Source organism: Esox lucius, chromosome 15 (genome assembly GCF_011004845.1).
Source record: "Esox lucius isolate fEsoLuc1 chromosome 15, fEsoLuc1.pri, whole genome shotgun sequence".
NCBI classification, from domain to species: Eukaryota; Metazoa; Chordata; class Actinopteri; order Esociformes; family Esocidae; genus Esox; species Esox lucius.
In genome coordinates this window covers 17,332,334-17,354,887 of record NC_047583.1, presented here as the reverse complement: position 1 = coordinate 17,354,887, position 22,554 = coordinate 17,332,334, and the positions used below count along the sequence as shown (strand labels likewise).

The window sequence follows — 22,554 nt, the reverse complement described above, 5'->3', positions numbered from 1 at the left end:
TAAAATATTATTACAAAACCTTTTTTTGACTGACTGTCATTGGTCAAACTAAACTACTATTTCATTTTCATTATGGGATACAATAAATGTTTGGGACCTCTGCCACTAGATAATTTGTTCAGATTGAGTCTTGTCCAAATAAAGTCAAATAAAATTACTTATTTACCTTACCTTTTTTCTCACCTCCCAAATTTTTTTATTATCACAGTAAGGAAAAAGCATAACACTTACCATTAAAACAGAATATTTTATTACACCAAATATTTTATTACTTTTCAGCCTATATATTTGAAAATTATAATATAGTTCTAAGCATAAAAATATATTACTTTTTCCTGTGGAAACAGCAAATAGGAATTTGATGAGGTTACAGGCCCATTTATTATCTGTGTTTTAGTCAAATCAGTACAGTTTCTTTCAATTTGGAACATATGAAACATGTTTGAATTTATCTTTATTTGATAAATTATTATTCCAAAAAAGTATTTATTTATTTTTCACCTCAACCATAGATCGACAGTTTGGAATCAGCGAATAAAAGAACACATTAAACAAACCTGATAACAGGCCTACCCATAACCGACCATAAACAGAGAAAATTAAAAAAACAGTCAAAAGTAAATAAGTGCATAAAACACATAGGACTACATAATGTATATTTTCAGAGGAACAAGTCTACATCTTGATTGATTGATTAATTGAACTGTCTGACTCAATAAGGCCTCCACACAGGCTCCTCCCCCCTACCCTCTGTTTGATTTGCCAGCCCGGCTATGAGTGCATGGTCTCCCCCTGGTCCTGAGGTAAAGTGGTTTGTCCTGTTCCCCTCTGGCAGTGAGACATAGTTACTGGTCCCAGCAGGGGCTCCATACTGCACAATGGGGCTGCTGCTTGGCTGGAAGAGTCCACTGTGGGAATTGGGGGGTTGATTGGGGAAGTGGTGAGGGAGGTAAGGGGAAGGAGGAGGGGTGACAGAGTAGGGTAAAGAGGGAAAATGCATTCTGGAAGTTGAGGCAAATGACGAGAGTTGGGGGAATGGGCGATCAAACCCAACTGCCAGATCACACACATCTGGAAAAAAAGACAGCAGAAAGGGTCAGAGGGCACTCAGTTGGGTGTGTTTGCGTTAATGTGTAAATTTGTGCATACTTGAGAGGCCTGTGGTTCTTGTGCTTGAGAATGGCATTGTCACATGACTTATGTAAGATTGATTATTGGTCCAGGGGGAAGTGAAAATGAGCCTAGAGTCTAAGAGAAGATACAGGGAGACAATGAAAAGAGGAAAGAGAGAAAAGGGGACAGAGGGAGGAATAAAGAGAGAAAGGGAGACGTTTAGATATTGTGCTACAAATTGACGTTGGAGGTAAAAGGATGTTCCTGCTGTTGAAAAAAAAAGTATATTTAAGTAAGTAGTGGCTAAAGATGAATTTATACTTGCATCTGAATGTGGGCGCATGATTACCATTTGTACATTTATTGCGTACATTGGTTTGCTTAGAGGTGGATTATGCTTCAATAAGGGGGTATTTCGGCAGTTTGCACACATGATTTGTATTCTAACTTGATTAAGTTTGCATACTGATTGGTCAGAATTTTGCTAAGCTCACTTTGCCCCTGGTTAATATTACCACTCCCCCCCCCTCTTCCCCTTATTATTTCAGAGCAAAAGTTAGAAGTATGCGCCACGTTCCATGAAGACAAATGGTTTAATGCATCAGACCACCAGGGAATACACTGGCTGTAATTCTCTGTGACACAAATGGATTGCTTCGTAAAGTTGTAATCATACTCCTCCAAATGTATTGAACATCCGTCAGATTTCCCATCAGCACATTTTCCCGGTAGCTCATTTTGATCAGATGCAGACATTGCAGTTACTGGCGGTATCAGAATTAATGAAAACTCATGTTAGCTAACTGAGCAATAACTTTTGGGGCCGAACATATTCAATATCATATACAGTAGGGAGAACAAGTATTTGATAACCTGCAAATCTAAAACAAAATTCCAGAAAATCACTTTGTATGATTTTTTTATAATTAATTTGCATTTTATTGCATGACATAAGTATTTGATCACCTACCAACCAGTAAGAATTCCGGCTCTCACAGACCTGTTAGTTTTTCTTTAAGAAGCCCTCCTGTTCTCCACTCACTACCTGTATTAACTGCCCCAGTTTGAACAGTTTGAACACGCTCAATCAAACAGACTCCAACTTCTCCACGATGGCCAAGACCAGAGGGCTGTGTAAGGACATCAGGGATTAAATTGTAGACCTGCACAAGGCTGGGATGGGCTACAGGACAATAGGCAAGCAGCTTGGTGAGAAGGCAACAACTGTTGGTGCAATTATTACAAAATGGAAGAAGTTCAAGAGGACGGTCAATCTCCTTCGGTCTGGGGATCCATGCAAGATCTCACCTCGTGGGGCATTAATGATCATGAGGAAGGTGAGGGATCAGCCCAGAACTACACGGCAGGACCTGGTCAATGACCTGAAGAGAGCTGGGACCACAGTCTCAAAGAAAACCATTAGTAACACACTATGCCATCCTGGATTAAAATCCTGCAGCACACGCAAGGTCCCCCTGCTCAAGCCAGCGCATGTCCAGGCCCGTCTGAAGTTTGCCAATGACCATCTGGATGATCCAGAGGAGGAATGTGGTCTGATGAGACAAAAAAAGAGCTTTTTGGTCTAAACTCCACTCGCCGTGTTTGGAGGAAGAAGAAGGATGAGAACAACCCCAAGAACACCATCCCAACTGTGAAGCATGGAGGTGGAAGTATAATTCTTTGGGGATGCTTTTCTGCAAAGGGGACAGGAAGAATGCACCATATTGAGGGGAGGATGGATGGGGCCATGTATCGCGAGATCTTGGCCAACAACCTCCTTCCCTCAGTAAGAGCACTGAAGATGGGTCATGGCTGGGTCTTCCAGCATGACAACGACCCGAAACACACAGCCAGGGCAACTAAGAAGTGGCTCCGTAAGAAGCATCTCAAGATCCTGGAGTGGCCTAGCCAGTCTCCAGACCTGAACCCAATAGAAAATCTTTGGAAGGAGCTGAAAGTCTGTATTGCCCAGCAACAGCCCCGAAACCTGAAGGATCTGGAGAAGGTCTGTATGGAGGAGTGGGCCAAAATCCCTGCTGCAGTGTGTGCAAACCTGGTCAAGAACTACAGGAAACGTATGATCTCTGTAATTGCAAACAAAGTTTTCTGCACCAAATATTAAGTTCTGCTTTTCTAATGTATCAAATACTTACACTCACCTAAAGGATTATTAGGAACACCATACTAATACTGTGTTTGACCCCCTTTCGCCTTCAGAACTGCCTTAATTCTACGTGGCAATGATTCAACAAGGTGCTGAAAGCATTCTTTAGAAATGTTGGCAAGATAGCATCTTGCAGTTGATGGAGATTTGTGGGATGCACATCCAGGGCACGAAGCTCCCGTTCCACCACATCCCAAAGATGCTCTATTGGGTTGAGATCTGGTGACTGTGGGGGCCATTTCAGTACAGTGAACTCATTGTCATGTTCAAGAAACCAATTTGAAATGATTCGAGCTTTGTGACATGATGCATTATCCTGCTGGAAGTAGCCATCAGAGGATGGGTACATGGTGGTCATAAAGGGATGGACATGGTCAGAAACAATGCTCAGGAAGGCTTTGGCATTTAAACAATGCCCAATTGGCACTAAGGGGCCTAAAGTGTGCCATTCTGTTTATGCCAAATTCTGACTCTACCATCTGAATGTCTCAACAGAAATCGAGACTCATCAAACCAGGCAACATTCTTCCAGTCTTCAACTGTCCAATTTTGGTGAGCTCATGCAAATTGTAGCCTCTTTTTCCTGTTTGTAGTGGAGATGAGTGGTACCCGGTGGGCTCTTCTGCTGTTGTAGCCCATCTGCCTCAAGGTTGTGCGTGTTGTGGCTTCACAAATGCTTTGCTGCATACCTCGGTTGTAACGAGTGGTTATTTCAGTCAAAGTTGCTCTTCTATCAGCTTGAATCAGTCAGCCCATTCTCCTCTGACCTCTAGCATCAACAAGGCATTTTCACCCACAGGACTGCCGCATACTGGATGTTTTTCCCTTTTCACACCATTCTTTGTAAACCCTAGAAATGGTTGTGCGTGAAAATCCCTGTAACTGAGCAGATTGTGAAATACTCAGACTGGCCCAACAACTATGCCCGCTCAAAATTGCTTAAATCCCCTTTCTTTCCCATTCTGACATTCAGTTTGGAGTTCAGGAGATTGTCTTGACCAGGACCACACCCCTAAATGCATTGAAGCAACTGCCATGTGATTGGTTGATTAGATAATTGCATTAATGAGAAAGTGAACAGGTGTTCCTAATAATCCTTTAGGTGAGTGTATGTCATGCAATAAAATGCAAATGAATTACTTAAAAAATTTACAGTGTGATATTCTGTATTTTTGTTTTAAGTATCTATGATAAAAATTACAGACTTCTACATGCTTTGTGAGAAAACCTGCAAAATCGGCAGTGTATAAAATACTTGTTCTCCCCACGGTACAAAACCAACTGTAGAATTCACTTTAAGGGAAAAATAAGTTGATTTTAAATTTCATGGCATCAACACATCTGAAAGAAGTAGGGACAAGGCCATGTTTACCATTGTTTTTATAACAGACTGCAAACGTATGGGGACTGAGGAGACAAGTTGCTCAAGTTTATGAATAGGAATGTTGTCTCATTCTTGTCCAATACAGGCTTCTAGTTGCTCAACTGTCTTAGGTCTTCTTCGTCGCATCTTCCTCTTTATGATGCACCAAATGTTTTCTATGGATGAAATATCTGGACTGCAGGCTGGCCATTTCAATACCCGGAGCCTTCTTCTATGCAGCCATGACATTGTAATTGATGCAGTATGTGGTCTGGCATTGTCATGTTGGAAAATGCAAGGTCTTCCCTGAAAGAGACGATGTCTGGATGGCATATGTTGTTCTAGAACTTGGATATAACTGTCAGCATTGATGGTGCCTTTCCAGATGTGTAGGCTGCCCATGCCACATGCACTCATGCAACCCCATACCATCAGAGTTGCAGGCTTCTGAACTGAGCGCTTATAACAACTTGGGTGGTCCTTGTCCTCTTTAGTCCGGATGACATGGCGTCCCAGTTTTCCAAAATGAACTTCAAATTTTGATTTGTCTGACCACAGAACACTTTTCCACTTTGCCACAGTCCATTTTAAATGATCCTTGGCCCAGAGAAAACGTCTGCGCTTCTGGATCCTGTTTAGATACGGCTTCTTTTTTGACCTATTGAGTTTTAGCCGGCAACGGCGAATGGCACAGTGGATTGTGTTCACCGACAATGTTTGTGATTTCCATTACAGTATCATTCCTGTATGTGATGCAGTGCCGTCTGAGGGCCCGAAGATCACAGGCATCCAGTATGGTTTTCCGGCCTTGACCCTTACGCACAGAGATCGTTCCAGATTCTCTGAATCTTTGGATGATATTATGCGCTGTAGATGATGATAACTTAAAACTCTTTGCAATTTTTCTCTGAGAAACTCCTTTCTGATATTGCTCCACTATTTTTCGCCACAGCATTGGGGGAATTGGTGATCCTCTGCCCACCTTGACGTCTGAGAGACACTGCCACTCTGAGAGACACTGCCACTCTGAGAGGCTTTTTTTATACCCAATCATGATGCCAATTGACATAATAAGTTGCAAATTGGTCCTCCAGCTGTTCCTTATCTGTACATTTAACTTTTCCGGCCTCTTATTGCTACCTGTCCCAACTTTTCTGGAATGTGTAGCTCTCATGAAATCCAAAATGAGCCAATATTTGGCATGACCTTACAAATTGTCTCACTTTCAACATTCGATATGTTATCTATATTCTATTGTGAATGAAATATAAGTTTATGAGGTTTGTAAATTATTCCATTCCTTTTTTAATCACAATTTGTACAGTGTCACAACTTTTTTGGAATTGGGTTTGTAATTGTTGTTATTCATTGGATGGACTTAAATTAATGTGACTACAGCAATTTGATGTTTGGTTAAGATAAAACTTCAGTTAATTAAATCCATCAACTAAACAAGCAACACTTTTTTCAAAATATAGTAATTGAAAATAAAAATGTGTTTGTAAATGAAATGTAATTTAAATTGTCATCAGGATAATTGTTGTAGTCTGAGTAGAACCTTTGTGAGCACTCTTTTCCACATTGCAAGTGTATCCAGAAAATATTACCTTTTATTTATATTGTTGTCCCAAAAATTGATGTAGTGTAAATTAGTCCCCTATGCTGGGTGTTTCAACTTACTAGTATTTTCAACTTACAACATACAAGTATTTCAACTTACTTGGACCTCATTAACATATAAGTAAACTTTGCCATACTTTGCCATAATTTGTATTGCTTTGTTCTCACCTCTTGTTGGGGGATTTATGATGTTGAGGGGGCGGAGATTCTCCATCGGCAAGTTAACCCTGAAGTGTACTGCCTTTGACTTTAGCTTCTGACCTATCAGAGAGTAGCACACAAAAGCAATTATAGCCCATTCAAACCAGACGCCGACACAATTATGATCTTTTTGGCGCTGTACGCCACCACAATTGAATTGCCGACTTTCAGCTTTAATTCAAGGGGTTGAACAAAAATATTGTATTAAATGTTTAGAAATTGCAACAACTTTCATACACAGTCCCCTTATCTCAGGGGCACAAATAAAATTGGACAAATGAACACAATCATAAATAAAATCCATCCATCCATCTTCTTCCGCTTATCCGGGGCTGGGTCGCGGGGGCAGCAGTCTGAGCAGAGATGCCCAGACTTCCCTCTCCCTAGACACTTCCTCTAGCTCTTCCGGGGGGACACTGAGGCGTTCCCAGGCCAGCCGGGAGACATAGTCCCTCCAGCATGTCCTAGGTCTTCCCCGGGATCTCCTCCCGGTGGGACGGGCCCGGAACACCTTCCCAGGAAGGCGTTCAGGAGGCATCCGGAACAGATGCCCAAGCCACCTCAGCTGACCCCTCTTGATGTGGAGGAGCAGCGGCTCTACTCTGAGCTCCTCCCAGGTGACCGAGCTTCTCACCCTAAGGGATCGCCCAGCCACCCTGCGGAGAAAGCTTGGCCGCCTGTATCCGGGATCTTGTCCTTTTGGTCATGACCCAAAGCTCATGACCATAGGTGAGAGTAGGGACGTAGATTGACCGGTAAATCGACTGACCGATACATCATCACGACAGACTGATACATCGACCGCATTACTGCAGAAGCTGCACCGATCCGTCTGTCAATCTCCCGTTCCATCCTTCCCTCACTCGTGAACAAGACCCCTAGATACTTAAACTCCTCCACTTGAGGCAGGAACTCTCCACCAACCTGAAGTGGGCAAGCCACCCTTTTTCCGACCTAGGACCAAGGCCTCAGATTTGGAGGTACTGATTCTCATCCCAACCACTTCAAACTCGGCTGCAAACCGTCCCAGTGCGTGCTGAAGGTCCTGGTTTGAAGGGGCCAACACGACAAAATCATCCGCAAAGAGCAGAGACGAAATCATGTGGTCCCCAAACCTGACACCCTCCGGCCCCTGGCTGCGCATAGAAAACTCTGTCCATAAAAATTACGAACAGAACCGGCGACAAAGGGCAGCCCTGCCGGAGTCCAACATGCACTGGGAACAAGTCTGACTTACAAGCTCCTGCTTCGGTCGTACAGGGACCTGACAGCCCTTAGCAAAGGACTCATGACCCCATACTCCCGAAGCACCCTCCACAGGATGCCGCGAGGGACACAATCGAATGCCTTCTCCAAATCCACAAAACACATGTGGATTGTTTGGGCAAACTCCCATGAACCCTCCAGCACAGATTCCTCCTGAATCCGAGGTTCTACTATCAGCCGTATTCTCCTCTCCAGTACCCTGGCATAGACTTTCCCGGGGAGGCTGAGAAGTGTGATCCCCCTGAATTTGGAACACACCCTCCGGTCCCCCTTCTTAAAAAGAGGGACCACCACCCCGGTCTGCCATCCCAGAGGCACTGTCCCCGACCGCCACGCGATGCTGCAGAGGCGTGTCAACCAAGACAGCCCGACAACATCCAGAGACTTGAGGTACTCAGGGCAGATCTCATCCACCCCCGGTGCCTTGCCACCAAGGAGTTTCTTGACTACCTCAGTGACTTCAGCCCGGGTGATGGACGAGTCCACATCTGAGCCCTCAGCCTCTGCTTCCTCAATGGAAGACGTGACGGCGGGATTGAGGAGATCCTTGAAGTACTCCTTCCACCACCCGACGACATCCCCAGTTGAGGTCAACAGCTGCCCACCTCCACTGTAAACAGCGTTTGTAGGGCACGGTTTCCCTCTCCTGAGGCGCCGGACAGATTCTCTTTGAGGCGAGCCGATAGTCCGTTTCCATGGCTTCACCGAACTCCTCCCAGGCGCGAGTTTTTGCCTCCACCACCACCCGGGCCGCAGTCCGCTTGGCCTACCGGTACCCGTCAGCTGCCTCAGGAGTCCCACAAGCCAACCAGGCCTGATAGGACTCCTTCTTCAGCATGACGGCATCCCTTACTTCCAGTGTCCACCACCGGGTTCGGGGATTGCCGCCTCGACAGGCACCGGAGACCTTATAGCCACAGCTCTGAGCGGCCGCTTCAACAATGGAGGTGGAGAACATGGTCCAATCGGACTCAATATCTCCAGCCTCCCTCGGGATCCAGTCGAAGCTCTGCCGGAGGTGGGAGTTAAAGATCTCTCTGACAGGAGACTCGGGCAGACCCAAGTGTACTGTAAGGGTCTGCTGGGAATGTCTGGCCGAGTCTCCTGTCTGTCCAGCTTCCTCCCTCGCTATCGGATCAAACTCACCACCAGGTGGTGATCAGTTGACAGCTCCACCCCTCTCTTCACCCGAGTGTCTAAGACACGGCCGCAGGTCAGATGAAACGACAACAAAGTCGATCATCGACCTACGGCCTAGGGTGTCCTGGTGCCACGTGCACTGATGGACACTCTTATGCTTGAACATGGTGTTCGTTATGGACAAACTGTGACAAACTAGCACAGAAGTCCAATAACTGAACACCGCTCGGGTTCAGATCAGGGGGACGTTCCTCCCAATCACGGCCCTCCAGGTGTCACTGTCGTTGCCCACGTGGGCGTTGAAGTCCCCCAGTAGAACGATGGAATCCCCAGTCGGAGCACTTTCCAGCACCCCTCCCAGAGACTCCAAGAAGGTCGGGTACTCTGCCCTGCCGTTCGGCCCGTAGGCACAAACAACAGTGAGAGATCTATCCCCGACCCGTAGGCGCAGGGAAACGACCCTCTCGTTCACCGGGGTAAACTCCAACACATGGCGGCAGAGCTGGGGGGCTACAAGCAAACCCACACCGCCTCTCACCATGGGCAACTCCAGAGTGGTGAAGAGTCCATCCTCTCTCAAGGAGTGTGGTTCCAGAGCCCAAGCCGTGCGTAGAGGTGATCCCGACTATCTCTAGTCGGAACCTCTCAACCTCATGCACAATCTCAGGCTCCTTCCCCGCCAGCGAGGTGACGTTCCACGTCCCTAGAACTAGTTTCCATGTCCAGGGATCGGGTTGTCGAGGCCCCCCGCCTTCGACTGCCGCCCGATCCTCTACGCACCAACCCCTTATAAATATTTTTTTTATTTTTAATACTTTATTGAGAATCCTTTGCAGGCAATTACTGCTTGAAGTCTGGAATGCATGGTCATCAAACGCTGGGTTTCCTCCTTTGTGATGCTTTCCCAGAGCTTTATTGCAGCGGTCTTCAGTTGTTGTTTGTGTGTGGGTCTTTCTGCCTTAAGTTTTGTCTTCAGCAAGTGAAATGCATGCTCGATCAGGTTGAGATCATGTGATTGACTCTGCCATTGAAGAATACTCCACTTCTTTGCCTTAAAAAATGGGTTGCTTTCGTTTTGGGTCATTGTCCATCTGTAAAGTAAAACGCTAACCAAGCAACTTTGCTGAACTTGGCTGAATCTGAGAAGACAACATATCCCTATACACTTCAGAATTCATCCGGCTTCACTGTCATCTGTCACATAATCAACAAACACTAGTGACCCAGTGCCATTGGAAGGCATGCATGGCCATGCCATCCCACTGCCTCCACTGTGTTTTACAGATGATGTATTTTCCATTCCTTTTTCTTCCCATCATTCTGGTTCCCATCAACTAAGGTTGATCTTAGTTTCATCTTTCCAACGAATGCTGTTCCAGAACTGAGCTGGGTTTTTTAGAAGTCTAATCTGGCCTTTCTATTCTCCAGGCTTATGAATTGTTTGCACATTGTGGTGAACCCTCTGTATTAGTTCTCATGAAGTCTTCTCTTTATGGTAGACTTGGATAATGATATGCCTACTTCCTGGAGTGTTCTTCACTTGGCTGGATGTTGTGAAGGGGTTTTTCTTTACCATGGAAAGGATCCTACGATCATCCATCACTGTTGTCTTCTGTGGACGTCCGGGCCTTTTTGTCTTGCAGAGCACACCAGTGCGTTTATCTTTTCTCAGAATGTACCAAACTATTGATTTGGCCACTCTTAATGTTCCTGCTAATGTTTAAAAAGAAATTGAAGCCTAAGGATGGCCTGTTTCACTGGCATTGAGAGCTCCTTTGACCGCATGTTGTGGGTTCACAGCAACAGCTTCCAAATGTGAATGCCACACCTGGAATCAACTCCAGACCTTTTACCTGCTCAATTGATGAAGAAATAACAAAGGAACAGCTTTTAAGTCAATTACATATCTTGAAAAAGAGGGGGCTACATATTAAAGAGATGTAATTCCTAAACCCTTCCTCCAATTTGGATGTGAATACCCCCAAATTAAAGTTGAGAGATTGCACTTCAAGCCCATATTCATTATTTCAGTGTCCAATTATTTCCGGACCTTACTGTGTGTTACATTTCATCACTTAGCAGACCAACTTATAGAAGTCAGTGCATACTTGTTGTATTGTCAGACGTTCCATGTAAGTAGGCATGTGTGTTGTGTGTACTCACAGCGCGGCTCTCTCGGTCCATCTACTGTAACTTTGATAGCTCTGTGGTATGTAGCCACCTGAGGAGGACTGGTGAACACGGTAATGGTCAGAGTAAAGCTTTTACCTACAGAGGTAAGACAGGGGGAGAGAACAAGGAAGACATGTAAGGCACAGACACTCTTTTTACACAAACAAATGCAGAAACACAGATGTCTGCTATTGTACACAGACACAAACACACCTCTTCCGCTGCGTCCTACAAATCGGAGGTCGTTGAAGCGTGCTGTGCGTGAGGTCATCAAAGCGGTTGCATTCCGTAGCTCTGCTGAACAGTTTTCATCATTTCCTGCCATCACCGTTACTAAAACGCCATCACATACATCACCCAGGGCAACAACCTGGAGAGTGAAGAGGTAAGGAGGTGGAGGATGGATTAAATTGGGTGTGGGAGTGTTCATCCATATTTATATTTGGTTGAACAAGATATATTCTAATAAAATTAGGGTTACAGGTTAAAGTTTGCGGGATAGGGTTTGGAGTTAGTATAAAAGTTAAGGGTTTGGATTTAACATTAGGGGATAAAGTTAAGGTAGAAATTAGGGTTAGGTTAGTGATAGGTGTTAAGGAAAATAGTCAAAGTAACGGTAGTATTAGTTTTCATCCCCACACAGATAGGTCCCAAAAACAGCTGTAAAAACAAGCGTATGTTTGCGTTACCGTAAAGGCATGTGGCAAGATCTTATTGCAACGCCAGTGGGCCGGAAGACTTGACACCAGAAAGTTTGGGCTATCGGTGGCCCTTAAATCAGCAGGGATGTCCCCTGTGCTTGTGCGGTTGTCCTTATGCTGAGCTGTCACAACCCCTGTCCCATCTGTGGTCTTATCAGGTAGCTGGGTACTGAACCTATGGCTGGTGATCTGGGGATCTGGGAGAATTAGCAAAATGACAAGAGCATGTTTTTGTACTGTCAAGCAAAATTACTTCTGAAGACACAGAGACCAAAAGAACTGGCCAAACGGTTCTGATCCATTTAAGTAATTTAACAGGCTTGTTAATGTAATCGTTGACATAATCTATGACAATTTCTTTGCGATTGAAAGGCTTCAATAAAAGTATAGTAATAAGAGTAACACAAGTACCTTAAACCCGTGAGCCATTTTTATTTTTTTTTACTTTGCGTCCCCATATTTACAGACTGACCTTGAACAAATACACACACTCATGTTTAAAAAGCTATGGATATGCAGACCAACACTGATTGTTAGGTTCATATGAAATAAGTTAACTCACATCGCAACGATGCGAGAGGACGCTGGCGTTGTTTGTTCGTCGCTTCTCCACCTGAGATGTCATTAGTTCTGCGTTCTAGCAAATTTTAGACTCTTTATTCTGCTTTTGTCTCAATCGTTTTTTTGCTTTTGTCACGCTTTGCCTGGACACATTCTCTACCAGATATTGTTACTTTGACGGATGTTTGTGGTTACATACCTCCATACCAGTGGCGGCTGCTGGTCTTTCAAAGAGGGGAAGCTCATTTTCGGCCTCATTTTTTTACAAATATTATTTTACTCTGTTTATTAATGGCTTCGCTAAAATCAGGTCGACAATATTAGCACTGTCTGCCATCGTGCGCAGTTTCACCCACGTACGACTCTAGCCTAGCCTACTACTGTATATGAATGAATGAATGAACTATCTAAAAAATATATATTAAACTTTGTAAAACTGAAACAAGGATTGTGGTGTAGCCTATAATTGTGTGAAATATATGATCCAAATCGGCTAGCAATTTCGCCAAACAAATATCAAGAAATATTGCAGCAGTTTGTCTTTCTTGAGAAATCCGCAATGGGACTGAGCACGAAATAGCTTCAGTGACTTCTTATAGTACAGACCGCTGTCAGTCAAAAGGAGATGCAGTTTGACAGATCGTCAGATGCTCCAATCATCACGCGGAAGCCTGGAGTCCTGGCCAGCCCACTCCTCATTCACCCCCAGAGACGCTGAGCGTCCGTGGGCGGGACATAATCGCAGCATTTATCCAATCACCGTCTACTTTCAGAGCACTGAAAAAAACTGTTCTAAGCAGCACCATTGAAGTCAATGGATGCTCGGCGCACAAGTAAACACTCAAGCACACACAATGCGAGCGTCACACACAAAAGCTCACAGGCACACCAAAGCAGCGGACGGACACATGTCAATGTGCCTTCCCAGTAGCTCAACGGATCCAACTCACACCCCAGACTCAGCCACACTGAGCACAGAGTGAGCCAACGTGCCTGCGGCCATGTCACACAAGTAAAATCGGACAAATGACGACAGTGTCCCCCAAGACGCGAAAGCACAAATGCACTGAAAGGGCGTATTGTTTACTACTCACCATCTAAAAAGTCATAAATAATCTGACCCCATTTCACCTCTCCAATCTCCTCGTCTGTAACACCCCCACCCGATGCCTCAGGTCTGTGGATGCAACAACTCTTCAGGACCAATCTCCGGACCTGGGGCAACAGGTCCTTTTCAGTTGCCGCACCCCAGCTCTGGAAGGCCATTTATTTCACCTTTTATTTGTCCCTATTAAAGTGATTTTACCCTGTATGCTGACCCTGTGAAGCACTTTGAGTACATAGAAAAGCTATACAGTTTAAATGGTTATTATTATTATTAACCTTAACCTGAACTTAACCTGAGGGCAAAAAGGGCACTTGTTGAGTCTGAGGGGAAAGGGGCAGGTGCTCAAGCCCCCTGGGATCTTTGTGGGCATGTGCCTGCTTAACCTCAAAAACACACCCATCACTGTCCACCAGGGGGTGCCAATAGCCCATGGAGGGATCGCCATTGCTTACGTCTTTCACTGTGCGACAGAACTACAAAGCTGCTTTATCAAACGCAGCTGTGTTTTGTTTAGAAAACCAACAACGAGGGACAAGTAATCTTTAAATAAGTCGTTGAATCACGGTATGGTTGAATTTTTTAACACCTTGTAAAGAAATCGAAGTAGCCTACTTTATTATTTGCTTCTTTACTTGAATCTGACTCATTCTGCCTGGCTTCAGACAAACCTGTTACAAGAGTAGACATAATTTGGAAACTGAGTGGTATGGGATACCTAGTCTGAAACATGGGTGTGTTCATTCCCCCCAAGCAACACGTTTTAGTTGCGATACATGCATAATCTGGGTATGGGCAACAGACATTTGAAATCTATACGCGTACGACTTGGTGGGTACGTTGGATAAAATTAACGCACGCACCACAGAACGTACTGCAAGTTTGGCGTTCCACTGGACAAAAGACACTGCAGGTGTGATTGAACAACACACGTTTATTTTTCCTTAAGTCATTTCCTGGTTTCTTCATTTCTTCACAGTTCACAGAATGTTTGTGCATGTGAGAAAACGGGTACTTAATAGTATGAATAGCCATTGTGGCCTGTAAATAACTTATACATTTTTTTTTACATTGTTTTATATATTTAAAAAAGGGTTTACACCTTTTGTAAGCTGTTGGTATACATTTGAAATGAGAGTGGAGGTGAGAGTTGCTTGGAATGCACTGTTGCTTTAATTCAGCTAATTAGGTATTACCCCTTGAAATTGTTTAGAAAATCCTTCAAGTGAGGATCATTGTTATCAGGGTGGCACCTGTATCAAACAGGGTACCCACTGGAGGTGTGTGTGTGTGTGTGTGTGTGTGTGTGTGTGTGTGTGTGTGTGTGTGTGTGTGTGTGTGTGTGTGTGTGTGTGTGTGTGTCTTTCACCCCTGTCTCCCTGTGATTTCCACTGCATTAAAGAAAATAAAAAGGAGGATCACTTCTTTAAAAAAAAAAAAATATCCTCCATTATTAAAAGGGATACATTATTTGCACCATGAAGTAATCCAACAATGTGTTGACTCTTAAACCTTGCATTGATTGAGACCGGTGTCACCTTCACATGCTGCACTTGCCAACCAGTCTCCATCAGTGACCACTTTGGGCATTTTTCACTCTCAAATTCCTTCCAGTTTCCAACATGTTTGAGCGAGTTTGTTTGTGATGTGTGAATACGTCCTCTCTCTCTGTCTGTTTGCAGCCACAGGTTTGAATACAGGAAACACTGTACTAATGGATTCACTCATGCAACCACTGAGAGAGGCAAGGTTGGGAGGGAGAGGAAGGCAGTGGTTTAGACCTCAGTCAAACAAAAACACTCAAGTCCTTATTGTGTGACAATAGCAGGCGCCTGATTTGCCTGAGCTCCATTCTGGTTGAGTGACTCTATCCTGTTCTTTTGTTTATTGATTGATGGTGCTTTCAAGACAACCGGAAACTGGAAAAAAATTGTGACGTCTGATCTTCAGTTCTGAAAGCTCAGAGCTGAAAGATCGTGTTGTAGACCACGTCTGACATCAATGTAATGAAATAGGCAAGGCGTCAACCAGAAAATTCAATCTTGTGACCCATAGCCTGCTCACTATTAAATGACACAAAAGCATGTTGGTTGCTACGTTCCTCTAACTCCCATTCTACTTATGTTTCTTGTCAACAAACAAAGCTAGGACACTTTCTTTTATTATTTGTAAAGTACAAGGCATTTATTGATGGTTGGAATCCTAGAAAGACCGGTAAAGAGGTGACAGCGGTGATGGGTAGAGACGGGTAGTGAATATGCATGGAGCCTGTAGTGTTACCACTGGATCAAAACTCCACACCCAAATTTTAAGTTTGAGTTAAAAAATATTATTCACAATTTCAGCAGAGATCCCAGCTGTCTTTAACACACTGAACTCAGGGGTAAGAGATTTCAGAGTTCACATTATAACTTCAAGTAGGATAATAGATGTGATCTAAGTGACTGTGACCATGGTAGGTTTTAATTATTTTTGCTAGACGTGGTGGTTCCACAGTCTCAGAAACAGCTGACCTGGGATTTGCACACACTAGACTCAAATTTACAGAGAATGATACAATCAAAAAACCTCCAGTGAGCGGCAGTTCTGTGGGTGAAAATACCATGTTAATGAGAGAGGTCCGAGGAACCTTAATCAAGCTGACAGAAAGGCCACAAATAGCCTACTCAAATAACCGCTCTTTACAGCAGTGGTTTGTAGAAGGGCATCTCTGAACAAACAATGTGACAATCCCTGAGAGATGTTGGAGGCAAAAAGGGTTCCTACTAGATTACTAAATGTGTACCTAATAATTAACTATTTTAAGATATCAACTTTTGCTTCTGTGAATGTCTAAAAATACTTTAAAAAGAAAATGCATATAAGATGTGGTAAATGTGTTACCTTCTGAAGCTAAGATATGATGATTGTTATCTATCACATTCACATTTTTATAGATTTCACACAGCTAAAAAGGGATAGTGACCAAGAAACACAAGACAATGATAGATCTTTTGAAATCTGGATGAAAGTTGACTTAACTTTATCCCATGTACTATTATCCCATGCAAAGTGCATATTATTTTAATGCTGATATGAACCTGATATGAGCATTATGGATGTTACATTACCAATCAGTGTTCATGAACATATACTCATGAGTGTAGTTTAACTCTTGTATACAAGTAGGTACTATAATATTGGCTTAAATTAACTTAAACACTCCAAAGGCTCTAAAATTATGGTTCGATCCGTGTTTATGTATGATGGATGGTCAGTCCTTTCATCCTTTATCTATGAATTTCAGGAATACCATTTTTCTAGCCCTGTTCCTTAGCTTTTTTACAGAAATGGAAGAGGGGAGATTTTTTATTTCTTTTTCCCAGCTTTTGAGTCTGTTGATAAAGCAGGGGTCATACTGGGGCCATGATTGGGGCCATTCATATTGTGGCTGGCGTATTTCGCCAGAGGTGAAATTCAAGTACCGCCGCAAGATGGACGGAAGCGTTTGCCAGTTAATATTTTAAGTACATTTAGAACGAAAGTTGGAGGTTCGATTACTATACTATACTATATTACTATACGATAACGTCGTAGTTACGACCATAAACAATGCCAACTAGGATGCTCAGGTTCTGTGGAATTCCCACACACAAAACATTCCCAGTCATATTTACGGGCCAATCAAAATGTATTTTCTGGAAGTCATGTATATTTACTGAACACAGTAGCCTATATGTCAACCAGTGTAATAATGCTGCTTCCTAAACAAAACTCAGTGTGTGTCTCTCTCTGTGTGTAGGTGATGAGCAGCACTACCATGGCAGGCTCTTCCAGCTCAGCGAGGGACCGCCCACCAACACGACCTAGCTTCATCCCCGAAATACAGAGCATGATGTAACTGCTTACACTGAGTCACACAGCCCCTAACACACATACTGTATATACGCATGCAGACAGACAAACCCACTTACCCCAGTAGTGGTTGTGTTGACTTGGGCTGAAGAGGCTGTTGGACGCCATGACTGTGCTATCACAGGGTGACCAGCTAGCTTTAGCAGTAGGTTCAGCGTAGTCACTAAGGGTTATTGTGTGGTCGTTCCTGGGTCGACCACACAGAGAAAGAGTGCGTTGTGGTTCTGTGGTCTTGGGTGTGTGGTAGTGTTCGGAAAACAGCATGGTCACCATACTCCTGTGCTCCACCCTCATTGGACCAACTGTTTTTCATTGGATTATGACATCACTGCCATCACACAATCACAGACACTCAGGTGTTCAACCCAGCCTTTGCATAGAGATACACCACATCCCTCTACCTCACCAACTAGAACAGTGCCTGTATCCTGAGTCTGTGTGTGTAGATAGGTCCCCAAAGTGCATGCAAGGGTTTTGAACCCCTTTCCTGTGTAAGTATGTTTAGGTTTGTGTGTTTTCTAGGTTTGCTCTGGGAGATGTCCGCAGACCCCTACCTGAGACTGCTGCCCTGGTGGAGGACATTGTACACACCCAACTTATCAACCTGGTAACAACATTACACTCTCTCACACTCACTCTCACATTCTCTCACTCTCAAGAAGTCCAGAAGGAGCACATACTCAACACATTTTAAAGTCAACAGCATTAGTTGCCTGGTTTAAAGTTGCTTTATTGATAGCCTGGCAACAGAATACAGTACATTATGGAAATGCTTTTGAAGTGCTGTGTGCCCTGTCTTTTAGTCGACCCAAAGGTCTGATCCAAAGCTGCTGGTGAGGCTGCCTTCAGTCACTAGGGTCCTAGCATTAAGAACACGCAGCCAGAGTACCTCATACTTGTGACACTTAAGAAAAACCTTAAGATTTGTTTTTAAAATTCCTTTCAATTGTACTTGGTAGTTTGCTGTTTTAAATCATCAATGTTATTTTTTTTGTTCTGTTGTTTTCAAACTTTTATTATTTCCTTTCTTAACTGTTACTTGTGAAGTGTATTTGTTTTAAGAAATGTGCTGTATGAATACAGTTTTGTCAGTTATTTGTGAAACACAAACCTTTTCAGTTACTAAATACGCTTATCATTGCTTTTGTTTGTTTGTAGCTACATCAGGCGTGTGAGGGGGCAGTCCTTAGGAGTTCAAGGTTTATCTCAGCTGAAGACATCTTGTTCCTCATGAGGAGGGACAAGGTACACACAAAAAACATTTATCCAAACATACACACTCGCACACCAGATGCTCAAACTACTTTCTGCATTTTATAAGTTGTCCTTTAGTATTACTTTAGACTGCATAATATTATATCGGTCGTTCTCTCTTCAGAAAAAGGTGAGGAGGTTGTTAAGGTATCTGCAGTTCAAGGACTACAAATCTAAAGTGCTGAAAACCGTTGAAGATGAGGAACCACTAGAGTCAGGTACTTGTCTCAGTTCGTATCTGCTTGCCTGACACCTGAAGAAGTGTTGGCTTCCGTTACCTCCAAGTCTTGTGCTCTCCTGGACCAAGAGGTCTAACATGGTCATCTTTCTCTCACCTGCACACACACTGACGATGCTAGACAGGTGGGGTGTTGCCGGAGGTAACAAGCGCCAGCGGCTGGCAGGGGACTTTTTGTCCTGGGTGGACCAAACAGGGGAGTTCCTCTCCCTGTCTGACAACCAGGAAGTCGATGATATCAAACTGGAACGACTGGAGGTAAGAACACAAAATTGTTTTAAGGTGGTAGTTATCAGCTCCCTCTTTCTCTCGCTTCCTCTGACATCCTGACTTTCTCTTTTCCCTCTTACTCTTTGACTGTAGCGGTTGGAAAGACAGACAAGAGGGATGGACAATGCTCAGTACATTGAGTTCTGTGAGAGTCGGCAGCTCAGCTTTGGTAAGTACCACTACCTCTCTTACCTAACTCTTGAATTGTATCCCAGTGTCTGATCGGTATTGTGTATGTGTAGCTAAGAAGGCATCAAAGTTCCGTGACTGGTTGGACTGCAGCAGTCTGGAGTTAAAGCCCCACACTGTTGCCATGGAGATCCTGTCCTACCTGGCATACGAGACTATTGCTCAGGTGGGTTAAGGTGGTAGAAGGACCTAAATAATAATTTTTTAAAATAGTTTTCCTACTAGTAATTACATGGTAGATGGCTACTTTTTTTAGTAAAATGTGTATTTTAAGATGACTGCACTAAATGTAGGTCACTCTGAATGATGACGTATAAATGACTATAATTTAATATAAATGTGACTATTTTATTAGAGTATTTTAATGACTATAATTTTATATACACTCACCTAAAGGATTATTAGGAACACCATACTAATACTGTGTTTGACCCCCTTTCGCCTTCAGAACTGCCTTAATTCTACGTGGCATTGATTCAACAAGGTGCTGAAAGCATTCTTTAGAAATGTTGGCCCATATTGATAGGATAGCATCTTGCAGTTGATGGAGATTTGTGGGATGCACATCCAGGGCACGAAGATCCCGTTCCACCACATCCCAAAGATGCTCTATTGGGTTGAGATCTGGTGACTGTGGGGGCCATTGTCATGTTCAAGAAACCAGTTTGAAATGATTCGAGCTTTGTGACATGGTGCATTATCCTGCTGGAAATAGCCATCAGAGGATGGGTACATGGTGGTCATAAATGGATGGACATGGTCAGAAACAATGCTCAGGTAGGCCGTGGCATTTAAACGATGCCCAATTGGCACTAAGGGGCCTAAAGTGTGCCAAGAAAACATCCCCCACACCATTACACCACCACCAGCCTGCACAGTGGTAACAAGGCATGATGGATCCATGTTCTCATTCTGTTTACGCCAAATTCTGACTCTACCATCTGAATGTCTCAACAGAAATCGAGACTCATCAGACCAGGCAACATTCTTCCAGTCTTCAACTGTCCAATCTTGGTGAGCTCATGCAAATTGTAGCCTCTTTTTCCTATTTGTAGTGGAGATGAGTGGTACCCGGTGGGGTCTTCTGCTGTTGTAGCCCATCCGCCTCAAGGTTGTGCGTGTTGTGGCTTCACAAATGCTTTGCTGCATACCTCGGTTGTAACGAGTGGTTATTTCAGTCAAAGTTGCTCTTCTATCAGCTTGAATCAGTCAGCCCATTCTCCTCTGACCTCTAGCATCAACAAGGCATTTTCGCCCACAGGACTGCCGCATACTGAATGTTTTTCCCTTTTCACACCATTCTTTGTAAACCCTAGAAATGGTTTTGCATGAAAATCCCAGTAATTGAGCAGATTGTGAAATACTCAGACCGGCCCGTCTGGCACCAACAACCATGCCACGGTCAGAATTGCTTAAATCACCTTTCTTTCCCATTCTGACATTCAGTTTGGAGTTCAGGAGATTGTCTTGACCAGGACCACACCCCTAAATGCATTGAAGCAACTGCCATGTGATTGGTTGATTAGATAATTGCATTAATGAGAAATTGAACAGGTGTTCCTAATAATCCTTTAGGTGAGTGTAAATGACTATTTTAATTTTGATCTCCCTTGAATGTAAATTTCATGTGTCTCTAAAATGTGCCTACAAGGACCCCTGGTAGTTGAACCAAAGGACTGTAGTATTTTGCGTTGTTCGGATTTACAAGATTCTCACTCATCTCTCACCCCCTTCTGTCTCTCAAGCTAGTAGATCTGTCCCTGTTGGTGAAACAGGATATGACTCCTAAGACAGACCCCTTCAGCCATGCTGTCTCTGCTAGCTTCATAAATTACCACAGCAATACAGAGGTAAAACACTCACACACTCCCATCTTATGGGAGACCCCTTCAGGCACCTCTTTCTCTACATCTTTCTCTCCTTTCTCTGTCAGATAAAGAGAGATCCAGACTCTCCAGAGACCACGCCCCCCTCCACTCCTGGCCCATCTTACTCATCAAAGCCCTCAAATGGAGGCCTAGGATTGGAAAGTAAGACGAGGCAAAGGAAACGCAAGAAGGTTTGTTTACTTCTGGGTTACAGTGTGGGCCGTGTGGCATGCAGTGTGCTAAAGTCTGTCTGTTTTAGAGCTCGGCGGTGAGTGGTGTGGAGCCTCCTAGTGGTGCCATTCAACCGTCCCACATCAGGGAGGCTGTCAGACGTTACAGCTACAAACACACGGTACGCTCTCCATTCTGTTCCTCGCTACTAACAAATGTGCTGACCTCTTATCTGTTATAAGTTGAAAAAGTAATAGAGAACTGGAGATTTGACATGCAATAGCATTAAATGAGACGGTCCATCAAGTAAATTATAAAGGTATTAAAACATTTTGAGGAAATAATGACTCATACAGATGATTTCTGTCATTATAGCCTTACAGAGAGGGTGACAGATGAGCTGTAATGGGAGAGAAATAAGGATGTTGCCATGGCCAAATGTAGTACCTAAAACAACTCTTGAGTCTGAGTGTCAAGCAGAGGCAGGCTGTGTAGCCTATGTATTGGTTCTACAAAGATGTGCTCATTAAATAGTCATGAAGTCTTAAATAATACTGTAGAAATGTCCCTTGACATTTTTATTTTGGAAACCAAGGACATTTAATTCAGTAGACAGAACAAGCAGACCTTGATCAAAGGCTGACCACTTATCTGAGTGTCACAGTTGGATATGCAAAAAATGTATTAGTATTGCACATTACATAATTATTGATTAAACACTGTCCCTCCATTCTTTTCCAGAGTGCATATCGGGGGAAGGGGATGGTATTCCTAGCCTGCTGAAGACTTGTACTACTTTTTCCCGAGACAGTTATCCATTTCTGTGCAGTTTACTTCATGAGTCAATGGCTGTGTCCAAATACCTACTTATGTTCTAAGTAGCTGGAATTTTGGATATGTGAAAAATGTTTTATACTGCATATTTTGACAATGCCGTGTGCTTCCAGTACTATTACATAATGAACCAATACAATTGTGCATAAAATTATGCATTCTCAGTTGAATGGCATTAGCATTCTGACTTCTTGCTTAATGCATTTGTTATTACTATTTAGTGTACTACTCATTTCAATACCAGTACAAGCATGAAAGCCAGATTTGACACAGCTAGTGTATCTGGTTCATTTTGTCAAGATTTTTTATACATTACCAGTTTGTAATTTTTCTATGTTTAAATAAAGCTATTTGACTAGAATTACTTTTCAGACACTGGAGTATATGAAAACAGATCAAACTAATCATTTGCCACATCAAAGCAACTCGA

The 22,554-nt window shown here is 43.5% G+C and overlaps 2 protein-coding genes across 2 annotated transcripts; one reads left to right on the top strand and one right to left on the bottom strand.

Annotated features, from left to right (window-relative positions):
* Nucleotides 1-712: 712 nt before the first annotated feature.
* runx2a (RUNX family transcription factor 2a) lies at nt 713-13,567 on the bottom strand. The gene is made up of 6 exons (XM_013137349.3): nt 13,396-13,567; nt 11,729-11,937; nt 11,253-11,409; nt 11,031-11,135; nt 6,429-6,521; nt 713-1,071 (listed from the first exon to the last, which is right to left on the bottom strand). The coding sequence occupies exons 1-6, from the start codon at nt 13,565-13,567 to the stop codon at nt 713-715; spliced, it is 1,095 nt and encodes a 364-aa protein (XP_012992803.3).
* A 268-nt stretch (nt 13,568-13,835) lies between these two features.
* supt3h (SPT3 homolog, SAGA and STAGA complex component) lies at nt 13,836-22,496 on the top strand. The gene is made up of 12 exons (XM_010863658.5): nt 13,836-13,973; nt 17,188-17,282; nt 17,823-17,907; nt 18,459-18,545; nt 18,679-18,772; nt 18,914-19,050; nt 19,156-19,231; nt 19,305-19,417; nt 20,997-21,101; nt 21,185-21,310; nt 21,379-21,471; nt 22,032-22,496. Exons 2-12 carry the CDS (start codon nt 17,191-17,193, stop codon nt 22,071-22,073), a joined length of 1,050 nt encoding a protein of 349 aa, XP_010861960.1. The 5' UTR covers nt 13,836-13,973; nt 17,188-17,190; the 3' UTR covers nt 22,074-22,496.
* The last annotated feature ends 58 nt before the right edge of the window (nt 22,497-22,554 follow it).

Coding starts and splice junctions, on each gene's coding strand:
- runx2a (XM_013137349.3), bottom strand. CDS start 13,567: ATGGCCTTCCAGAGCTGGGGTGCGGCAACTGAAAAGGACCTGTTGCCC. Junction 11,410..11,728: donor TCTTGCCACATGCCTTTACG/GTAACGCAAACA, acceptor TTCACTCTCCAG/GTTGTTGCCCTGGGTGATGT. Junction 6,522..11,030: donor TGGACCGAGAGAGCCGCGCT/GTGAGTACACAC, acceptor ACTCTCTGATAG/GTCAGAAGCTAAAGTCAAAG.
- supt3h (XM_010863658.5), top strand. CDS start 17,191: ATGAGCAGCACTACCATGGCAGGCTCTTCCAGCTCAGCGAGGGACCGC. Junction 17,908..18,458: donor ACACCCAACTTATCAACCTG/GTAACAACATTA, acceptor GTTTGTTTGTAG/CTACATCAGGCGTGTGAGGG. Junction 21,311..21,378: donor GGCAAAGGAAACGCAAGAAG/GTTTGTTTACTT, acceptor TGTCTGTTTTAG/AGCTCGGCGGTGAGTGGTGT.